Here is a 21,440-nt window from a genome sequence, read left to right as displayed (position 1 = left end):
ATCAGCAGCGGCTGGTAAGGCTCTGGGTTGCGAAGGCTCGGGGCTCAGTGGGAGGTAGAGCTGTGTTTGGTTACTGGTATCCGCCAAGTTAGGGAGGCGGGAAAGGTGAGCCCAGTGCCAGGTACCTACCACCCTATCAGATCTCACGCCCGGGCCAGTCTGGGCATTCCTAACAGTAATTTAAAGGGAAAACTTGCCCCAGACCATCAAATACAACTTCTTGTCAGTGAAGGATGCTTTGTAGGGCCGTACTTAGGGCATCCAAGATGTCAGTAAAGAAGTGTGTGAGACCTGGGTGGGAGCCCTGCTCCCCCCTTCCAGGGCAGGCCCGGAGAGAGCCAGCGTGGTCTGGCTGTTAGGGCAAGATCGCCCGCCAAGAGAAACCACGAGCGATGGTAACACTGGAATGGGGGCTGGTGGAGGTTGAAGGAACATAGGATTGAGGGCATCCGCGGGTTTAGGACTGAGCAGATGGGTCATGAAGCACTGACCCTCTGAGATGTCCTGCTTTCCCATCAGTCAAGTGGGGACGTTGACCACTGCCTACTTCCCGCATCTTGGGAAGGCACCAGTGAGACCATAGCTGTGAACATCACTTGAATGTCTACTATAAATGCTGTATCTGTGACCACCATTCACGGGGTGTCTGACACGTGCCAGGCTCCTGACCTGTGATGTTTTATCTTTCTAAGAACACCGTGAGATAGGATTCTTTTTTATTATCCCCATTTTGTCAATAGAAACTAAGCCGGCAAAAGTTAGGTTCCTGACCACAAATGATTAATGTTAGTAGCCAAGCCAGGCCTAGCCCTTTATCCTTCTTCTCTAGGCCTCCTTCCATTTCAATACAGACCTTCTCTCTGCGTCTTTGTCTCTCCCTCTGTAAATTCATTTATTTATTCTACCTAAATACTTACCCCAAGCCTATGTGGATCACAGAAACTGGATAAGTGCAGTACGGAATTGTACTTGCAGATGCTTGCGCAAGAGGGGTCCGTAGGATCTTTGTGTTTGATGGTCTGTTTTCCAGAGGGGGCAGTGAGAACCCGAGAGAGGAGGTGACCCACTGAAGGATGCATAGTGAGTGCGGGCAGGCCCAGAACCCAAGTTCTGTTAGTGCAGCCCCCCCTCCCCCTCTCCTGCTTCCTTCCACTCAGTAACTCTGAGAATGTGCTCTGGGCCAGGCACTAAGCTAGGTGATTTGCTGATTGTAGTCGGTAAAGCGGAGCCACCAATTTTTCCTGAAGATGCACTCCTTCTTAAACAGGGAATCGATCTGCGACAAGATAGCCAGGCTTCCGGTGAAGCAACTTAGAATCTGGATGAAGCCCCATTAATCCACTGCTGGGGCGTTTTATCTCCCTGGCTTGGGGTAGCTACAGCCCGTTCAGATCAGCAGTGTGGTGTCCCTGGAGGAATGGATACAGAAGGTTCTGCAACCAGAGGGGGGTGTCCCAAGCGTGTCAGGGGTGTGAGCAGACTGGTGGTGGGGACCACAGGGGCCTGTGCATGCGGGGCTGGTGCACAGTGCAGCACATGTGGCCCCAGGCCTGTCCCTGCTCAGCTACAGACTAGCCCTGTGACTTAGGTCTTTCTCAGACTTTTCCCAAAGCTCCATCTCCCCATCCATAAATGGGAATAGATGGTCTTAAACGTTCCTTCTCACATTCAGAAGCAGGATGTCGGGCAATGGCACAGGCTTTGTTAGGGAGCCAGGAGACCTGGGCTTTGAATCTCAGCTTTACCTTTCTGGGACCCTGGGTGCTATGGGTAGAATTGTGTCCTCCATACAAAGGTATCTTGGCATCGTAAGCCCCAGTACCTCAGAATGCGACCTTATTTGGAGATAGGGTCTTTACAGAGGCAATCAAGTTAAAATGAGGTCATTAGGGTGGGCCTAATCTAAGGGGAAATTTGGACAGAGACGGGCACATGTAGAGGGAAGGCAACGGGAAGAGACACAGGGACAAGATGCCATCCACTAGCCAACCAGAGAGGCCTCAGCAGGAGCCAACCCTGCCAGCATCTTGATCTCAGACTTCTAGCCTCCAGAACTGGGAGGAAAAATACTTCTGTTGTTTAAGCCACACTGTCTGTGGTGCTTTTTTACGACAGCCCTGGCAAACTAATACAAGTGACTGGATCTCTGAGTTTCCTGAGTAGTAACATGGGGACAGTGACCCCTGCCCTGTAGCGTCGTTATAAGAATCTGCTGAGAGGATGTATATAAGACACTTAGTGTGGCCCTTGGCATATAGAAAGTGCTCAGTAATAGCAGTGGCTTAGCCTGTGCTGTGACCCCCCTACCTCCCATTCCATGGGTGGGTCCTGCTGGGGCTTCCCAGTACAGAACAGGAAGGCCTCAAGTCAGACCTTTCAAAAGAGAGCTGGGTCACCCGAGGCACCGCTTCAAAAGCCTCTCTAAATATGGAGAGGGCCAGAGAAATCACTATTAATGCAATGCTTAATGGTTTTTAGCTGGAGAGTGGCCTCAGCCGTAATTGACAAGGCCTTGAAGCTGAGGTTTCTTTTTTTTTTTTTTTTTTTTTTTTTTTTGCGGTACGCGGGCCTCTCACTGCTGTGGCCTCTCCCGTTGCGGAGCACAGGCTCTGGACGCGCAGGCTCAGCAGCCATGGCTCACGGTTCTAGCCGCTCCGCGGCATGTGGGATCTTCCCGGACCGGGGCACGAACCTGTGTCCCCTGCATCGGCAGGCGGACTCTCAACCGCTGCGCCACCAGGGAAGCCCGAGGTTTCTTTATTTTTATGCCCTGGGTACACTTTGAGTATGTCAAGCTGCTCTGGGTAATCATTAAGTGCAGTAGTCATGGCCACTTGATGGGCATTTTGTAAAGGAGGTGGCATGGCTTTCATGGGAAGGACACTCATTGGATAACCCTGAGCAAATCCATTATCCTCCTTGGGCCTCAGTTTCCATAGGTGCAAAGTGAAGTAGGTAGACCAGCCAGGCCAGGAGTTCGTAGCTGTGTCTGTGAAGGGCTAGAAGTTGAGTCTAAATTCCTTGCACGCCCATGCACTGTGCACACATCTCCCGAATTGTCCACAGAGACTTGCATGGACAACCTCTCAGGGCTGCTGGTTCCTGGCTGGTCTGGGATTCTGGAACTCTGATTTAAAAGCTGTTTCTAAGACTCAAAAAGCAAGTCCTGTAGAGGTGGCTGCTCTGAGTTACTAGCACGGGCTGGTTCTAGAACATACAGAGAGAGCGCTCCCCAGAGAGCTTATAGCTGGGGCTTTGCTGGCCAGGGAGGCCCTAGCTGCCTAGCATCCTTGTCTATCTACTTTTGGCCTTCCCTCCTGCTCCACAGGCCCTCAGTGCTGTCCTCCCAGCCCCACCACCTGCTCCTCTCCTGGATGTTACACCGGCCTAACCCATCTGCCTGCTTCCCACCCCCATCACACTTGGCGCAAAACCCAAATCCCTTCAATCCCTACCTGATCCGGCCTCCGCCCGCCTCTCTGAAGGCATCCTCTCCCTCCCCCTACTCTAGGGCTGAGCTGCAGCCTCACTGGCCTTTGGTCAGTACCCCATTCTCTAGGCTTGGTCCCCACCTGGATCTTTGACTTTGCTGGGTCCTCTCTGCCTGGAAGCTTCTTCTCCACATTTTCCACTGCCTGGCTCCTCCTTCAGGTCTCAAACCAGACGTCAGCTCCTCCAGGAAGCCTTTTGTCACCCTGTCTAAGTAGATTCCCCTCCTTCTCTTGTCCTCCATCAGTGCACCTGGTTTGTTTCTTTTGTGGCACTAGCACAATCTGTAATGAAATATTTATGTGTTTTCTTCCCCCACTGAGATGTCAACAAATGAAGGAAAGAACTGAGTCTTATACATCACAGTGCCTGACTCACAGTAGCACTTAATAAATGCTTGTAGGCCCCTGCTATCATGCATGCACGCCTCAAATTTAAATACTAACAACACCAAGTACTGTTGAGGGCGTGGAACAATAGAAACTCATAGGGCTGGTGGGAGTGTGCAATGGCACCACCACTTTGGAGAGCAATTTTGTAGTTTTTTTTTTTTTTGTGGTACGTGGGCCTCTCACTGTTGTGGCCTCTCCCCTTGCGGAGCACAGGCTCCGGACGCGCAGGCTCAGTGGCCATGGCTCACGGGCCCAGCCGCTCTGCGGCATGTGGGATCTTCCCGGTCCAGGGCACAAACCTGTGTCCCCTGCATCAGCAGGTGGACTCTTAACCACTGCGCCACCAGGGAAGCCCAATTTTGTAGTTTTTAATCAAGTCACACATACGCTTACCATATGACCCAGCAATTCCACTCCTAGAGATTCACCCAAGAGAAATAAAAACATAGGTCCACACAAAGACTTGTACACACGTATTGTAGGCTTGTTCATCACAGCCAAAAACTAGAAACAAACCAATCATCCGTCTAGAACAGGCAAGACCACTGTACCCCCATAGTCCAACTGGGCAGGGGAAGATTCGCAGCCCCAGGAGGGGGCTGAGAATCCTCACTGGAGTGACGCAGGACTTAATATTCATGGATGTTGAACACAAGTGGATTGGAGAAAGACCGGGCAGATGGAGGGCAGGCGTGGTCAGGGATGTCCCTGGAGACATACTCTCTGGGCACCGTGCTGCCTGGCCTGAGAGCAGGGACTGACCGCTTGGGAGAACCCAGCCCCGGTGCTGCCTGTGTGTGCAGGATTCTTGCAAAATGCCAATTAAGACATTTGACCCAAATTCGGATAAAAGCCTTTTTCCTGTGTCAAGTTGAGCTAATAATATACATTTATTCATAATTTATGAGGCCTAGTAAGTGGGAACAATTAAGGAAAAGGTCTGGATAAAACCTATTTCTTTTAAGTGTCACACAAGCCTGTCTCTGTTCTCTAAAGAGGTTCCACCCTCCTCTGCCTGCCATGAAACTCTGTTGTTCTTATTATTTTTAAAAATTTGTTGTCATTACTGCTTGCTACCATTTATTGAGCAACTTACCAAGCTAGGCTACGGCACTGCCTCCTTTAATATTAACTGTATGAGACAGTTGTTCCATTTTACAGATGAGACAGTTGAGCTTCAGAGAGGTGAAGGGACTTGCCTAAGGCATCACAGCTGGTGAATGGGGAGTATGATTCAGGTCTGCCAGACCCCAGTGCCTGTGGTGTCCTGTTTCTGTGTTAGCCTCCCCACTCAGGCTGTTTCTGCACCTGCAAGGCAGCCCTTCTGTTGGTAACTGTTAAACTTGGGAGACCAGGGTGAGAAGGTGACTACCTTCTGAGTCCACAGGTCTGGGGTTAGGCCTGAGAATCTGCATTATTTCTTATAGGTTCCCAGGTGGTTCTGCCCCTGCCGGTCCTGGGACCACCCTCTGAGAAGCATCAGTTCGGTCGGTACTGTTACCAGGTCCTCCATGACTCCCTTCTACCCCACCCACCACTGGCAGGTGGGTTTATGGCCTTCTAGACCTTTTCCTGTGTACTGGCACAGTATTCTCATACGTATTATCGTGAGAAACGTGTAGCTTGAGTCTGTCCCATTCTCTTTACACATGTGGGGTAATATCTTACTTGCTGATATTCTGCAGTTTAGTATTTTATTTAACATGCCATGGAGAACATGCATAACGGCCTCATTCTTTTCAACAGCACTGTTTTATGATATAGGTGATTATAGCTTTACTTACCTATTGTCTACTGATGGGCGGTCTTTCACACTTTAGACATTACAAATATTCCTGGGAACATGGGTGAGTGTTCTTCCAAAACATAGCAATCATTCAATGATGTCATCTCTTGTTATTATTGCTTTTTGTTGTTTCATTATTCATATAGAGGGGTTGTTGCCTTCCGCAAATCCCCTTTCAGGTGGAAGCAGTTGTATAAAGGAATAGATCTCTATTTATAGGTTGTAATAAAGTTTTCAACAAAATATTTCTGGTAAGAGAATAGAGGTGCTATGCGGGCAGGGCTTTGAGGGGTGTATAGGAGTGCAGAGGAGGTGGGGACGGAGCAGCAGGAAGGGGGATTTGTACTGCCAGGGCCTGACTTAGCTCATGGTAGGTTCGACAGTTGCAAGAGGATGCTGCTTTACATTTCTTGGTCGCTTGGCAAAATCAGGCCTCGGACAAAGGCAGCCACAGGTTCAGACTGGCAGCATCCTGAGTAAGAGGGTCCCTGCTGGGGTCTAACCAAACTCAGCTCTGACCCGCCTCCTTCCTTCCTGTCTCCTCAGGGCGGGGGATCTGGGGAGGAGCAACTCTGCGCTGACTTTCCGGAGCTAGACCTCTCCCAGCTGGACGCCAGCGACTTTGACTCGGCCACCTGCTTTGAGGAGCTGCAGTGGCGCCCAGAGAACTCCGAGACCGAACCCAGCCAGTACAGCCCCGACGATCCGGAGCTCTTCCAGGTATGCCCTCTGGAACCTCGCTACCTCTCTCTACCCTTGAAAGCCCGGCTCTGCCCCGAGCCATCTTCTTCTACACTTGCTCATGCAAAGAAGTCTCATCCACCAGAGCTCTTGGGACCCTGTCTCTTGTCCCGGGTCTACACTGGATCTTGGGCGGCTCTTGCCCCCTTACCAGGCTGTGTTATCGCCCCTGGGAAGTGAGGGCTCGGAAGAGCTGCTCTCTCTATGGCCCCAGTCAGAACCGAGGCCCTCTGTGAGCCAGAGCGGCTTCCAAGGCCTCCCTTCCCTGTATGGTCACAGTGAACTCTCATTCCCACCCTGTGAAGCAGGTGAGATGATTCCCCCATTTTACAGATGAGGAAACTGAGGCTTAAAGAAGTTTAGTCACGGGCCTAGGGTGATTTACCTTGTCGGTAGCTGAACTAGATTTAAACCCAGTTTGCCTGTCTCCTGAGCCAGAGCTTTATAACCATGCTGACGCCATAATGGGAAGGACTGTCCCTGTTTGTGTATATTAACTCGCTTAATTTTCTTAACAACTCACACACAGGGGTATAGTTATCTCCATTTTTCAATTGGAGCCTAGAGGTTCTTTAAAAAGAGGCAGTGCCGAGAACCGCAGTGCATATCTATGCATCTGCCTCTGTTCTCAGCTTTGGAGGCACATTTCCTTTAAGAAGGCCTCGAACATGGGGTAATGTGATGTCTGGGATTTGCATCAGAATAAAGCAATCCCTACATGCATTTGCGTTTGTGGGTGTGGGTGCACGGCATGGAGGGTAATAAGTGAAATATGATTGGCCACGTTGAAGCTGGGTGATGGGTACATTTGGACTCATTATTCTTTCCTTGAAATATGCTCCCCTATAAAGATTGGAGGAAGAAGCCATAGCTCCCTGTGTCTGTCTGGCAGGATGATGATGATGATGATGTCTGGCAATATAATAATAACAATAGCGACAACAATAATAACAACATACCATGTGCCAAGTCTGTGTGCCAAGAGCACCATCTCAAATAGTACTCCTGACAGAGTGTATCATTCCTTCTAGAAATGTTTATGGAGCTCCCTGTATGTGTCAGACACTGTGTTCAACAGTGGACTCTATGGTCTAGAGGGAAGACTGACCCTAGATCAGGTAATACATAAACCAACAGAGGTCACTTGTGACATGGGCACAGTAGGAATAAACCTGGGATGAGAAGAGCATCTAAAGGCTGGGTGGTCAGGAAAGGCCCTTCCGAGGACAGATGCTTCGGCTGAAGGAGGAGGAGGAGCCACATGACGAGTGATGATCACAGAGCTAGGAAGCAGGAAAGCTCGCTGTGTTGGGACCCGAAGGGCTGGAGCGGTAGCTAAGGGGAAGGTGCCAGGAAGTAGTTGGGGGGTGGGGGTGGGCTAGGAGGGGCCAGATCATGCAGGCTCTTCCGGGCCATGTTAAGGAGTTGGATTTTTCCCAAGATTATTCTAACCTGTCCGTAGAAAAACTATTAGTAACCCATTTTACAGGTGAGGAAAGTGACGCTCAGACAGGTTAAGTAACTTGCCCAAGGTCATACAGTTAGGAAGGGTCAGAGTGTAGCCTCTAACACAGGACCCCAAACCCCTCGCTGTTGTATAACCTCTTTGCCAACCCTATGACGATCAGCAGGGCTGGGCTCTAATTCTGGCTCTTTCCCAGGACGTCCATTCTTTCTCACAACAATGGGGTTAACTACGCTGTGCTACCTCCTCCCTCAGAGGGGGCCAACTTCCAGGAAATGCTTTCAGGTTATGGAGAGCTGATGAGTGAGAGGGGTTTAGATGCTGCGGGGAGACCATCCCCACCTAGACTGTACAGGCCTCACCTACTCAGAGACTGGCCAGACCCACTAGTAAGCTCCTGCCAAGGTGCTACTATGTGCATGAAATGGTCTCAGACACAAGTCAGCCTTGGTATGGCCCTTGGGCTCTTAGCACAGCAAGGAAGGCAGGAGAATCTTCACAGATGGTTAATGAGGCAGAACTCTGCCCACTCAGCCCCTCTCCCTTCACGGCCCGCACTCCACCTCTGCTCCACCCATACACACCAGTGCGCCCCTGTGTGCCTCTGCGGTGATTATGTGATTAGTGCCTGATTCCTCCCTGCCCCCCTCCCCCATCATAAACCCCCTGAGCTTGGGGGCTGATACAGCGTTGTGCACTGTTATATCCCCAGGGCTCTGCATGGAGCCCGGCACTTCCTTGGGGCTTAAAAAATATTTATCATATGAATAAATCCTTTGACACCCAGCTGTCATGTTAGCCCTTCCTAAGGCAGGTGGTCAGTGACTTCCTCTCTGGGCTCCCATCCTGTGTACGTGCATGCCTGTGACCTTCAGGCTTCGAGCTCCTTGAGGACAAACAGAGTTTTGTTCTTCTGTGGGGCCCTTGTGCATTGAAAAGACTCAATCATATGTGTTGAATGAAGAAACTGATTGTAATAGTTTCCTTCCTGCCAAGGACCAGACACGACCCATTCCAGAGTCCTTGAGCTGGGATACAGGGACCAGAGGTTCTAATACCCCCTCTGCCACTAACTGGGACAGCGTCCTTATCTGACCAGTGGCAGTCATAGAGCCATGCTGCCTTGTGTCAGAGCCGTGTTCTCACAAGTCAGGTGGTACCATCACTATGGAAACAGACAGAGTGGAGAACAGCTACCCTTACAAGAGTTGACAACTGCTTGGGGGCAGGGACAGTGCCTTCCGTTTCTGTGTGCCCAGAGTCCTAGGGCCAGGGTCACAATAGGCTAAACTTAGTAAGTATTTTTGGAGGAAGCAGGTGTTTGGTTCTATCACCGTGTGCTACGTGGCCTTGGGCTAGTAGCTCCTCACTGTTGGGCCTAAGTTTCCCCAGGTGAGAAATGAGGAATGAGCATGGATCAGATCAGTGATTCTTACTCTGTTGTAGGGAGAGAGTCCCTGGGTCCCGTTAGACCCTGATGACATCTGTGGACCCACCCCCAGAAAAAAGGAAGGGAAGCTGATTTCCGGGGTTTCCTGCACCCCAGTTAAGCCCTGGAACGGCAGATGATTTCTGAGTGTTTTTCTGGCCCCGATAGCCTAAATTCTGTCCTGCGTCCTTCCTTCAAGCTCCTCTAGGCACCCAGAATGAAGCGTTCTCCCTCAGGTTTCTTGCAGGTTCCTTTTCCTTCAGCCTAAGAGAGCTCAGGAAGGTTGGGGGTGGAGCAAGTCTATTAATATCCCTTCCTCAGCTGATTAACTCTCCATTAATTTGCACTTTGTTTCTAAGCGGAGCCGGGAGAGCTGAGCTAACGCGCCAGAAGAGGAGAGGGGCGGCTCCCTGTGATGTATTATCCTAGGGTGCTGATGGCAAGATGCCGAGAGCACGAGTGGACTTTCTTCCCAGACAGGGTCAGGACCCCCAGCCCTGTCTGGCTGTTCCAGAGCTGGAGCAGCCCAGGGAGGGCTGAGGAGAGAGCGGGGAGACCTTCTGTCAGTCATTTTGTTTTTACTCAAACTGTTGGGGCTCCTTGGGGTCTCTGCCAGCTGGCATTCCTTTCAGCACCATGCCTGGCACCTAGTAAGTCCTTGACCATCCTCCCCAGCCCCTCCTGACTTGCTGTGTGACCTTGGCATGTCTCTTTCCTGGACCTTCATTCCCCCCAACCCCAAAAGAATGGCAAATAGGCTTCCTCATGAGTTCCAACTGAGACGTATCGGCAGTGTTGCCTGGAGGGTTGTGGTCAGAAAGGTGGAAGGGCAGGGTGGGGGGGAGGGATGGGGACAGTAGCACGCAGGCTGCATGTTTGACATCCCTGGTCACTACGTGATCCCTGAAGGCCCTTCCAGCTCTGATAGTTGTGATAATTCAGAATATCTCTGGGCCATGCTTCTCTCCCTGTGAAAGAGGGAACCCTTATTCCATCCAGTGCTGATGACATCATTTCTGAATAACTTCCCTCTAGAATCTGTTTTTTGAGACACTAATCTCAGTCTCTCCCCAGTGGTCAGAGTTCATTGTTTGGTTCACTAATTCTTCCATTCAGCAAATCTGCCTGGAGCCTCCCATGCCCCAGGCACTGAGCTAGACCCAGGAACATTGCACAGAGCCCTTGTGTCACTGCCTCCAAACTGGCCTTCCAAGTAGCCTTTGGAGGGAAGCCAACCAGGGATCCTGCCTTCCCGTTGACCAGAAATCAGCAAGGCTTAGAAGAGGGAAATGACTTGCCCAGGATCACCCTGTCAGTGGCAGAGCTGCTGCCACGGTCAGCCCCAAGAGTGGTCCTTGAGCCCCAGCTCCCAAGATCTTAACTCCGCATCAGGCTGGGCAGATTGCTCTGGGAACACAGGGTTGGGATTCTGGCCTGAGGATGGGGATGAGAGGCTGCCACTTGAGCCCGATTGCATTCCCGAACCAGAGTTCTTGGGCCTGGATCTGCCCTTGGACTCCCATCCCCAGGGCCCAGGTCAGGCTCAGCCAAAACCTCTTGACCTTTTCTTTTATTCTTAGCTCTGTTCCAAAATCACAAACACATTTTTTCTCTTCTCCCCATGTCCCCCCTTCGAATTACTCAGCTGCTGCTCCGGCTGCAAGGCCTGGAACAGATTTCATGCAGCCAAAAGGCCGTCACGACAGGCGTATTTCGAATGAACTTCCTGAAGAAAGGATAAACATCCTGACCTGGGATGGGAAAGAGTGCTGGGGAAGGCATCATGTGACAGAACTGCCTCCTGCCAGAACAGGCCCAGCAGCCGGGGGTTACTGAATGAGGCGCTTGGTGCCTCACCTGATAGCAGTGCGATCTCTGTGCCCCAGGGCCGGGGGGCTGGGAGTGCGCACGCTGACCCTCGTGTTATGTCTGAGACATCGGGGAAGGAAGCTTCTTGGTTCATGTGTGTGTGCTGTGCTCAGTGTAAGCCCTGCCTCTGCCCTGGATTTGCTGTGTGGATGAAGGCAACGTACCCAGGACACATCGGTCAACCTCTATGAGTCTCAGTTTCCTCAAATGCAAAATGGTGATGGGAATAGTATCCTTCCCCGCAGAGGTTATTGTGGGGTTTACCTGAGGCAGTATTTACAAAGCCTCTCTATTCCTCTCGTTAGCCAAATTCTTTGTCCCTGGCCTTGGCACTAGGTTTTCTCTCTGCCTGGAATCTTCTTTCCTCAGCTCTTTGCCTGGCTGGTTCCTTCTCATCTTTCAAGCCTAAGTTTCAGTATTAGCTGCTTAAAACAGCCTTCTCTGACCACTGTAAATAGCCTATGAATCTTCACCACCTTCTTATTCTCCATCACAGCTTCCTTTTATTTTTTTCCCAGGCTGTCTCACTCTCTGAAATGATCTGATTTTGTTTCCTTGTTTAATGCTTTTCTCCACTGGAGGGTAAACTCCATGAGGACAGGGGCTGTATCAGTCTTGGGATGCTGTGTCACCAGTGCCCAGACAACACCAGGCACAGAGTAGCCATTCAGTACATATGTGCTGGGAGAAGCGGGGCGGGGGGGGGGGAAGAGGAGGGGAGGAATTGCCCACTGCCGCCATCATTATCATCATCACCACCATCACCACCACCACCACCACCAACATCACCATCATCCACCCCCACCACCATCCCCATCATCATCCCCACGACCATCACTACCACCACCACCACCATCATCACCATCATCCCCACCACCACCACCACCATCCCCATCATCATCCCCACCACCATCACCATCATCACCATCATCCCCACCACCACCACCATCACCATCATCACCACCGACATCACCATCATCCCCACCACCACCACCATCATCGCCACCACCATCATCATCGCCACCACCAACATCACCATCATCACCACCACCACCACAACCAACATTACCATCCCCATCTTCATCATCATCATCATCATCATAGCAGGAATCATAGTAGTAGTAGTAGTAGTAGTAGTAGTAGTAGTAGTAGTAGTGGTGGTAGTGGTAGTGGTGGTAGTGGTAGTGGTAGTGGTAGTGGTAGTGGTAGTAGTAGTAGTAGTGGTGGTAGTGGTAGTGGTGGTAGTGGTAGTGGTAGTGGTAGTGGTGGTGGTAGTAGTAGTAATGAGTGCTTGTTAGGTGCCAGGCACTGTTTTCTAAGCATCTTACATATGTTAACTCAGCCCTTGACAATAACCTTATGAAGTAGGTTACAGTTGATAAATGTGAGCTCTGGGATTCAGCCCCAGTTCCAGAGCTCAGGCTCCTAGCCGCTGCACTGACTGCCCCTCCATGCGTGAAGGAGGCAGCAGGCCCCCGGAACCCACAGGGGATGGTAGCTGTTTCCCTATTGCTCTGCTTTCACTGTCACGGTTGAACCTTGAAGCTTCCAGCCTTTCTACCACCTGCCTGGGCCCCAGGGTCAGAGAGACTGACCTGGGGCTACCATGGGCATAGAGCAGCCTCAGGGCCCTGTCCAGGGGTTTGGACGCAGGAGGCCGTGGTGTGAAGCGGCTGTCCTTAGAGGAGGGGACGGGCGTCCCTCACGTGGACGCCCTGGGCCTGGGGTCACATGCTGATGAGCAGCAGAGTCCAGACTGGGGCTCCTAGGCCAGGCCCCTTTCCATTTCCACCTGCTGCCTTCTCGTAAACTTCTTTGATTCTTGGAGTCCATAGCACATTTCTCGGGCATCTGCCGTCCCAGCAAACTGAGAGGATCTGAGTGGATTTGGCGGGAGGGTGATGGTAGTGCAGCTGTGTGTACAGAGCAGATTTCTACACAAAGTCGCTGAGCCCAAGGCGTTGACTAACCGTGTCCCCTCTCTGCCTCTCTGCTCACTGCAGATAATCGACAGTGAGAATGAGGCCCTCCTGGCAGCACTCACCAAAACCCTGGATGACATCCCCGAAGATGTTGTGCATCTGGCCGCCTTCCCAGCCCTGGATGACGGAGACGCACCCTCCTGCGCTTCTGCTTCGCCTGTCCCCTCATCTGCGCCCCCAAGCCCCTCCCTGGAGAGGGCCCCAGCCTCAGCCCCTGAAGTGGATGAGCTCTCGCTGGTGAGAATCTGTTTCCAACTGAAATGATGGTGGTGGCTTGAGATGTGGTGTCTGGTGGTAGAGGTGGTGGGTGCTGGAAAACCAGCTCCAGCCCCTGCAGGGGTCTCTGTGCATCACTGGCAAAGGTTCAGGGCAGCAGCCTGGACTGGCCATGGGAGGCCTCCCTGGGCTTCGCCTGCAACACTGTAGGCCCTTTGGGATTTCATGGATTGACGCTAAGTGTGTGTTAAACCCTTGAAATTAAATGTAAACATTTTCCTAAAGATTATGCTTACACACACAGTAAAAATTCAGGCAGGAAGTATGGATAGTTAAAAGCACAACCTCCTTACCCATCTCATAATCGTTTTTTCCTACCTTAGAAGTAACCATGGTTACTGATCTGTTGTGTGACTTTCCTCTTCCACTTTTCTTTTTCACTACAAAAGGAAGCCTCCATTATATACTGCCCTGCATGCACCTTGCTTTTCTCAAGTGAATTGTGTGTCTTGGGAACTCTTTCAAATGAGCGGAGGTATCTCTGTTTTATCCTTTTTGTTGGCTGCATAGTGTTCCTTCATAAGGATGCACCATACTTCTTCAACCAGTTCCCTGGTTGGCAGATATGTACATTGTTTCAGCTCCTTTATTGCTCCATTGCTTCAGTCTGTGTCCTGTTACTGGCCTTGGCCATCTGTAAGTGGATACATTCCTAGAAAAGGAATTCCTTGGTCGTAGGCTGTGTGGTTTTTCAGTTTAGACAAATACTTCCAGTTGGCCCTCCAAAGAGGTTGGACCGGTTCGTACTTCCACCAGCAAAAGTTAACTGCTACCTGAGTGTCCGTGGAATGTAGAAACGTACACATGGCATTGCAGGTTTCTAGGGAGAAGGTCTCAGCTTTTTCAGATTCCAAAGGGTTCCGGACCTCAGAAGTTGCTGAAAGCAGTTGCCCTTGACTCGGGCTTAGGGTGCCAGAAAGCCAGCTGTCCTGGCTTGTGAAGAACAGCTCATCTGTCTTGGGCTCCTCACCTTGACACTGTAGCTCCTAGGGGCTGGCGAGACTTAGCTGGAAAATCGGAGCCTGGTGGAGGTAGAAGGGGTCTTTGGTCGTGAAGAGTTAGAGCCGGACAGGCCCTTGGTGACCGTAAAGTGCGACTCTGGGGAAATTGAGGCCCAGCGAGGGGAGGGCCTCTCCCAGGGTCACACAGCAAGTTGGTACGCCAGCAAGGACCAGAGTTCAGGTACTCTGACTCCTGGTCCAGGACCCCTTGCCCTCTTGCCCGCTGCCCGCAAGTTCCCCAAAGCAGTGTGAAATATTTAGTAAGCACTTATGTGTGCCGGATACAAGCATATGTTCGGTCCCACATTGTGGCTTCTGCTGATAAGTGTTGTGCTTCCTTTCAGACTAGAATCAGACCTCCTGGGTTTGATTCCCAGCCCCACCAATGAATGCTTATGTGTCCCTTAGGCACCTAGCCTCTCTCTGACCCAGCTTCCTGGTCTGTAAGGTGGGGTTAATAATAGTGCTTATCTCAAAGGCGGTTGGGAGGAGTCCAGCAGATTTATACATATAAAGAACTTAGAACAGTGCCTGGTACAAAGAAGTGTCTCAAAAAGTGCTATCCGAGTGATAGTCCCAGCACAACCGGTGGTGGTGGTCATGGAACAAGAGGAATTCTGTATGGGACTCTGGAGAGGGACCACCCTGGAAGAGGTAGAGAGTGACCCTTGCTGGTCACCGGTTGTTCCCTCTCATGCCTTAGACGGCACTTTTGTTTCAGGCACTGGGCTAGGCACACAGGAAACAGGTTCACCATTGAGACAACCCGCATACCAACAGAGTTCTAGAAAGGCCCTGAGAATTTATACAGACACCTGGTTCTTAACCTGGAGACATGGGTCCCAGAAAGTCTACCTCTGGACTAATGGGGACCCGTGGACCTCTACATATATGTTTTTCTGAGGTCAGTAGCTTCTCTCATATTCTTAGAGGGACCCCTGAGTCAAAAAAGACCCAATCATTTAGTCTACCTGCCCCTGTTTTATACACACACAGACACACACACACACACAGAGACACCCCCCCCCACACATACCCCCTACCTTGGAGAAACCAAGGCTGGTTTCTCCCAGTCCTTTCCCTCTTCCTCAAGGCTGGGAGAGGGAAAGGACTCGCCCACGGTCTCACAGTGAGCTGGGATTGAACTGAATCAGAACCAGGTCCCTTGCCTCTGGTCTAAGAATCTTTTCCTGTCCACGCCAGAGAATCACAGATGTGTGTGTTTGTCTGGGGTCGAGGTAGGGTGGTGTGGCTCATCCAGCTCCTAGGGGAGTGGCGAGTGGCCTTTACTTTGGTCCCCAGGCCTTTGGCAATCCTCCTGGGGGTCAGGTCCCTTGAGGAAACACTTGATGCTGTAGCAAAAGCCCATGATGTTTCTTGACTTGTTCTCAAGCTTGGCTGTGGTAGGATCCCTGGCGAAACCCCCAGGCGTCCTCAGCTCCCTGCTTTCTTGGCTGGGATACGCTGAGCACTTTTCCTCCGGGTACAGAAGCTCAGCAACTTTTATAGAAAATTTAGAAAAGCCAGACAAGCTTAAGCAGCTTCCACTTGTGTGAAAACAGCTGGCTGGGTTGGAAGTGATGTGTATATATATATTCTTGTATGATTGAATCCCACCTCATGAAAGGTCACAGAAAGTGGTGTATGTGTACTACGAGTATATGCAGAATGTCCCAATCAAGTGTGTGCATCGTATTTCAACAGTAAGATGGGTCGACATCACCCAACATCTGTCTGGGTTTCTCAAGATCACAGATATTCCTCTTAGGTTATGAACTCTCAAAAGGACTTACATTTTATTGGGATGCCTGTATGGGTTTGGGATTGTTACACAACCTGCTTTCTGTACTTAATATATTGGGAACATATTCTAGGTCATTAAGTGCCCTTCCTGTGTTCCACCATGGCCCTGTGATGTTGGGGTCAGGGTGTGGTTGGTCCTGAGGGGCTGGCTCTGGGCCAGGCTTCTCCCTGAGGTGCACTTCCCCTGTCTCTGGCTACAGCTCAGCCCCGGCTCCTCTCCTCTTTGTTCCTCCCACAGCTGCAGAAACTCCTTCTCACCACGTCCTACCCAGCCTCAACCTCTGACAGCCAGAAGGAAGGGACCGCCTGGCGCCAGGCAGGCCTCAGGTCTAGAAGTCAGCGGCCTTGGGTCAAGGTATTTCTGCACATGCCCCCAGACCCACCCAGGCCTCTGGGGGTCTCTGGGGAGGGCGGTGTGCACCTTTCCGCTCTTGTTAGAGGCCATCAAGTTCAGTCCACTTCCAGCTTCCCTCTTTGCTCATCACACAACCCTTGTCGCTGATATGCTGGGCACTGCTTGAGACCCAGGCCAGTCTGGGGTTCTAGAAAGAGCCTTGGGCTTGTTCGTGTGCACTTGACCCTTGAACAATGTGAGTTTGAACTGTATGGGACCACTTCCACTTGTTTTCAGTAGTAAACATTACAGTACTGCAGGATCCGCAGTTGGTTGAATCCGCAGATGCAGAGGAACCGTGGCTGCTGAGGGCTGACTAGAAGTCATATGTGAATTTCCCACTGCGTGGCTGTTCTACCCCCCGCAACCCCCACATTGTTCAAGAGTCAACTGTACCTCAGTGTTCCAGGCGCTGTGTTAGTTGTTGGGTTAGAGCAGGGACGAGGAGGATGTGGCCTGCCCTCAGGAAGCTTATGCTAATGCGGTGACGGAAGGAAACATAAGGTCCTCACTGGCACCATGGAGGCCATACGGAGTTTGGATTCCTCTTTATGGGGAGCCATCGGAGAGCTGAAAGCTCTATCTTGAGCACGCAGGAGGGAAGCAAGTCCCTTTTCCTCCTTGGGCTCCATCTTCCGAGACTTCCAAGGAGAGGTTTCAGAGGTAATTTCCCAGCGTTCCTGTTACTCAAAGCCTGCACCCAGCCCTCCCCTCTTGTCCCCAGACACTGCTGCAGGGGACTGCTGCGGACAGTCCCACCCCTTGGGGCAGAATCAGGATGGCATCTTTCTCAGACAGTGGCTCTGTAGGAGTCTGTCCCCTGCCTGGGCTCCCCTGGGGGGCGGACCCTGTCCCTGTGCCCCCTCCCTACTTGTCCTGGCTGACCTCCCAAAACAGAGGTCCATCCCTCATGTTCCATTCTGTCAACAGGGCAGCAGCTAAGCTCCTTCCTGACCCAGCCTGCCCTCTGGAGTGCTAGGGGGCACACCAGGGGCGTGAGACACCCTTGATAGCCAGTCTGGCCCCAGCAAAGAGACATTTGCACTGGGAGCAAAGGCCCTGTGTGGACCAGTGGGGGCAGATAAGGCTGGGGTGGGGCTACATTGCAGAGCACCCCTGGCCAGGGGGCCTGCCCTTTACCCCACGGGTACTGGGAAGATACTGAATTGTTCTTTTTCTTTTTCTTTTTTTAACAGCTTTATGGAGGTGCCACTTATATACCATAAAAGGCACCTGTTTTAAAAGTATGATTCAGTGATTTTTAGTAAATTTACAGAGTCGTGCAGCCACGACCACAATCCAGTTTTAGAACGTTTCCATCATCCCAGGAAGATCCCCAGTGTCCCTGTTTACAGTTAATCCCCGTTCCCACGCCCAGCCCCAGGCAACCACTAATGTACTTCCTGGCACTCTCTCTGAAGGCTCCGCGCAGGGGAGTGGGGTAGTCAGAGCAGGGCTTTGGCAGTAAATCTAGAAAAGGCGAAATCCATAGCTAGGAGACCTGTTAGGAGGCTGGCCATTCCTTCATTCCTCATCCCCTGAGCACTGCTAAGTGCCAGGCTCTGTGCTGGAAGCTGGGGATGAAGTGGTGAAACCTGGCAATTCTGACGATCCAGGTGAGACCCGCTGGGCCTGGCCAGTGGCTGCAGGGGTGGGCAGCGGGGAGAAGCAGTATGGGTCTCCTTCCTCACTCTGGCCTCTTTTCCTCTCCAGATGGACAGCGCCCAAGACAGGAAGGCCCCCATGATGCAGCCTCAGACCCGGAGCTGCACAGAGCTGCATAAGCACCTCACCTCGGTGCCGTCCTGCCCCCGGGCTAAAGCTCGCTCCCCTGATAGGGTCCTCCAGCCACCACCACCCCTGAGTCCCTGGGTCCCTGCCAAGGAGGATGAGGAGGCGGGTGAGGACTGCCCGAGTCCCCAGCCGGCTCCAGCCTCTCCCTGGGACTCCCCAGCACCGGGCAGGGCAGACCCCGGCACCCAGGTGTCCCAGGAGGACATGCAGGCCATGGTGCAGCTCATTCGCTACATGCACACCTACTGCCTTCCCCAGAGGAAGCTGCCCGCACAGGCCCCAGAGCCAGACCCCCAGCCCTGCAGCAGCCCCGCCCAGCAGGTCAGACCCCGGCCTCGGTGCCAGCACCCTTCCAAAGCCACCTGGGCTGAGTTCTCCATCCTGAGGGAACTTCTGGCTCAAGATATCCTCTGTGATGTCAGCAAACCCTACCGCCTGGCCACGCCTGTCTACGCCTCCCTCACACCCCGGGCCCGGCCCAGGCCCAAAGACAGCCAGGCCTCTGCGGGCCACCCCTCCCCCGTGGAGGAGGTGCGGGTCGCGGCTTCACCCCAGAGCTCGGGGCCCAGACCCAGCCTGCGCCCGCTGCGGCTGGAGGTGAAAGGGCACATCAGCCGGTTGGCCAGGCTGCAGCCTGAGGAGGAAGATGAGGAAGAGGAGGAGGAAGAAGAAGAAAAAGAGGAAGAGGAGTGGGGCCGGAAAAGGCCGGGCCGGGGCCTGCCGGGGACCAAGCTGGGGAGGAAGCAGGAGAGCTCTGTGTGCCCCGTGCGGCGTTCCAGGAGACTGAACCCGGAGCTGGGGCCCTGGCTGACGTTCACCGATGAGCCCATGGTCCCCGCGGAGCCCCAAGGGGCTCTGCCCTCGCTGCGCCTGGCCCCTGAGGCCTACCACGTGGAGGGGGAGCTGGGCAGCCCCGCGGACGAGGACAGTGGCCAAGACCAGCAGCTCCGACGGGGACCCCAGATCCCAGCTCTGGAGAGCCCCTGTGAGAGCGGGTGTGGGGACACCGACGAGGACCCCAGTTGTCCGCAGCTCTCTTCTGGAGGTAGTCGGAGTTGGTGGTCCGAGAGAGGGGGCAGGGCCAGGGTGTGGCAGACCCCACTGCCCGGGAGCCAGGAGCCCTGGGTTGGGCAAATCCCTCTCCCTCTCTGTCTCTCAGCTTCCCTTCCTGTGCAGTAGGCTCGTTGGGCAGATCTTCAGGAACCTCCTACCCATCTCTGAGTTTCTCATCATGCATGGGCCAGGTGTCCTTAATGAACGAGCAGCAAGATGCCTGCCTTCTTGGGGCTTGGGTTTCAGTGGGGGAGACAGGCAGTCAAAAAGTGGGCAAGAAAGGAAAAGTGATGACAAATTGTGATAAGTGCTCTAAAGAAGACTCCCTGGGTAGCCATGCGATGGAGGGTGTGAGTCTATAAATTCAGCTCCACAGTGAAGTGGCATTTTAAATGGTAACAATAGTGGGGATAATAATACAGCAGTTATCTGTTATGCACTCGCTGTGCCAGGCTTGGTCTAAGACTTGACACGGATTATCCCCATTGATCCTCACAGGAAGCCCGTGTGGTGGGTGCTGTTATAATTCCCATTTTAAGACACAGAAACAAAGGCACAGAGATAGCTAACGGTCGGTTCAGCGAGTTAGTCCTGCATCTGTCTGGGGCAGAGCCCACAGCCACTACTAGCCTTGGAAGCTGGAACGCTTCACCATTGTGCTACACTGATTGGCCAGAAGGGGTCGCCCTGGTTCCCATCAACTGCAGAATCAGTAGATCCGCCAGCTGTTAATGTTGCTGAGTCTGGGGGAATGAAGGTGGATTTGAGTTGTTCCTGCCAGTCCCTAAAAGTGGCAGAGGCTTTTGGGTCACACGCCTGAAAGAAGCTGTGCTTGGTACCGATGAAGTTCAGAGGGAAACATCTGCTAGCCATGCCATGTTGGGAAAAATCTTATTTTTTTCTTTTTTGTCTTCTTTTCAGACTCTCCCAGGTGCCTCATGCTGGCCTTGTCGCAAAGGTAGATTTTTAGAAATTGTTGGTTTATGACTCCAGGAGACCTTATCTGGTTGGGTGTAGGGTGGTTCATCGGCCCCTGAGCCTGGTCCTTGTCCCCACACCCCTGCCCTCATTGCTATATGGGACTCTTAGGATCTGGGCTCCCTTGAAAGGGAGTTTGTTTTTAGAAGCAGGCCCAGGGGAAAGATGGAGAATTTCATGGGGAAAAGTTGACAGTGCTGTGTGGCTTTGGGCAAGTGTCTTCTCCTCTCTGGGCCTCAGGTGTTCCATCATAAAATAAGGAGGCTGACAATGCTTGTCCTGTTTCCACCTCCCTCAAGTCTCTCCCATGTCTCCTTGAAAGAGCTGTACAGCTTTGATTTCCTCCAACAACCAGGAGAGAGTTCCCCTGAAAATTCTCCCCAGGCATCGCTTTCGTGGGCAGCAGAACCAGGGTCTGGCACAATGTCCCCTTGCCTTCCTGCCATGCTCGGGGAGGTGGAGCCTGCTGCTGACTGACTTCTCTCCTTCCTGTGCTCCCCAGCCCCACTGGCGACCCTCCTTTTGGCAAGAAGAGCTTCGAGCAGACCTTGACAGTGGAGCTCTGTGGCACAGCAGGTGAGCCGGGGGCTCAGCTGGTGGGGTGCCCTTGGGGACGCAGCCCCTCGGGCAGTTAGGGAGTACCCCATCAAGCCTTCCTTGCCACCGCTGCACAGGCTACGCCGGGTCTTGAGCTACACATTGAGGGCGTTATAAGGAGAGTCAGGGCCCAGGTTCAGCTGTTTAGCTGCCAACAGTTGGCACATGATCTGACATGAAAAGAGACACGTGTCTTCCCCTGAAGGAGCCCACAGTCTTATGTGGGCGACAGACTCACACCATGACAAGTACTGTTTGATATGCGCTTGTTCCAAAGACCGTGCAAGAGCTCTGGGAGCACAGAGGAAGGGGAAGAGTGGGGAGGGGCAGGATGTGGCCTGAGAAGATTCACAAAGTACCCAGAGCAGCAAGTATTTGAGCTAGGCTTGCA

At 52.5% G+C, this 21,440-nt stretch overlaps 1 protein-coding gene across 3 annotated transcripts in view; it reads left to right on the top strand.

The window, feature by feature from the left end:
- PPARGC1B (PPARG coactivator 1 beta) overlaps positions 1-21,440 on the top strand; it is a 107,052-nt gene that overhangs the window by 72,866 nt on the left and 12,746 nt on the right. For 2 of the 3 annotated variants that reach the window (XR_003427733.1, XM_027081611.1), the window contains exons 2-8: positions 5,309-5,425; positions 6,214-6,387; positions 13,175-13,390; positions 16,472-16,588; positions 18,341-19,466; positions 20,396-20,432; positions 20,955-21,028. Coding sequence is in view for 2 of the 3 variants with exons in the window: in XM_027081611.1 (XP_026937412.1) it covers positions 5,309-5,425; positions 6,214-6,387; positions 13,175-13,390; positions 16,472-16,588; positions 18,341-19,466; positions 20,396-20,432; positions 20,955-21,028 (1,861 nt within the window). In the remaining variant the exon portion in view is untranslated. The remainder of the gene's footprint in view (positions 1-5,308; positions 5,426-6,213; positions 6,388-13,174; positions 13,391-16,471; positions 16,589-18,340; positions 19,467-20,395; positions 20,433-20,954; positions 21,029-21,440) is intronic. The other variant, XM_027081612.1, reaches the window with a different exon arrangement.

Source organism: Aethalodelphis obliquidens, unplaced genomic scaffold (assembly GCF_003676395.1).
Source record: "Aethalodelphis obliquidens isolate GAN/ISIS:26980383/991018 unplaced genomic scaffold, ASM367639v1 scaffold45, whole genome shotgun sequence".
Taxonomy (NCBI): Eukaryota; Metazoa; Chordata; class Mammalia; order Artiodactyla; family Delphinidae; genus Aethalodelphis; species Aethalodelphis obliquidens.
The sequence above is the reverse complement of the archived record's forward strand: the minus strand, read 5'-3'. Positions and strand labels throughout refer to the sequence as shown.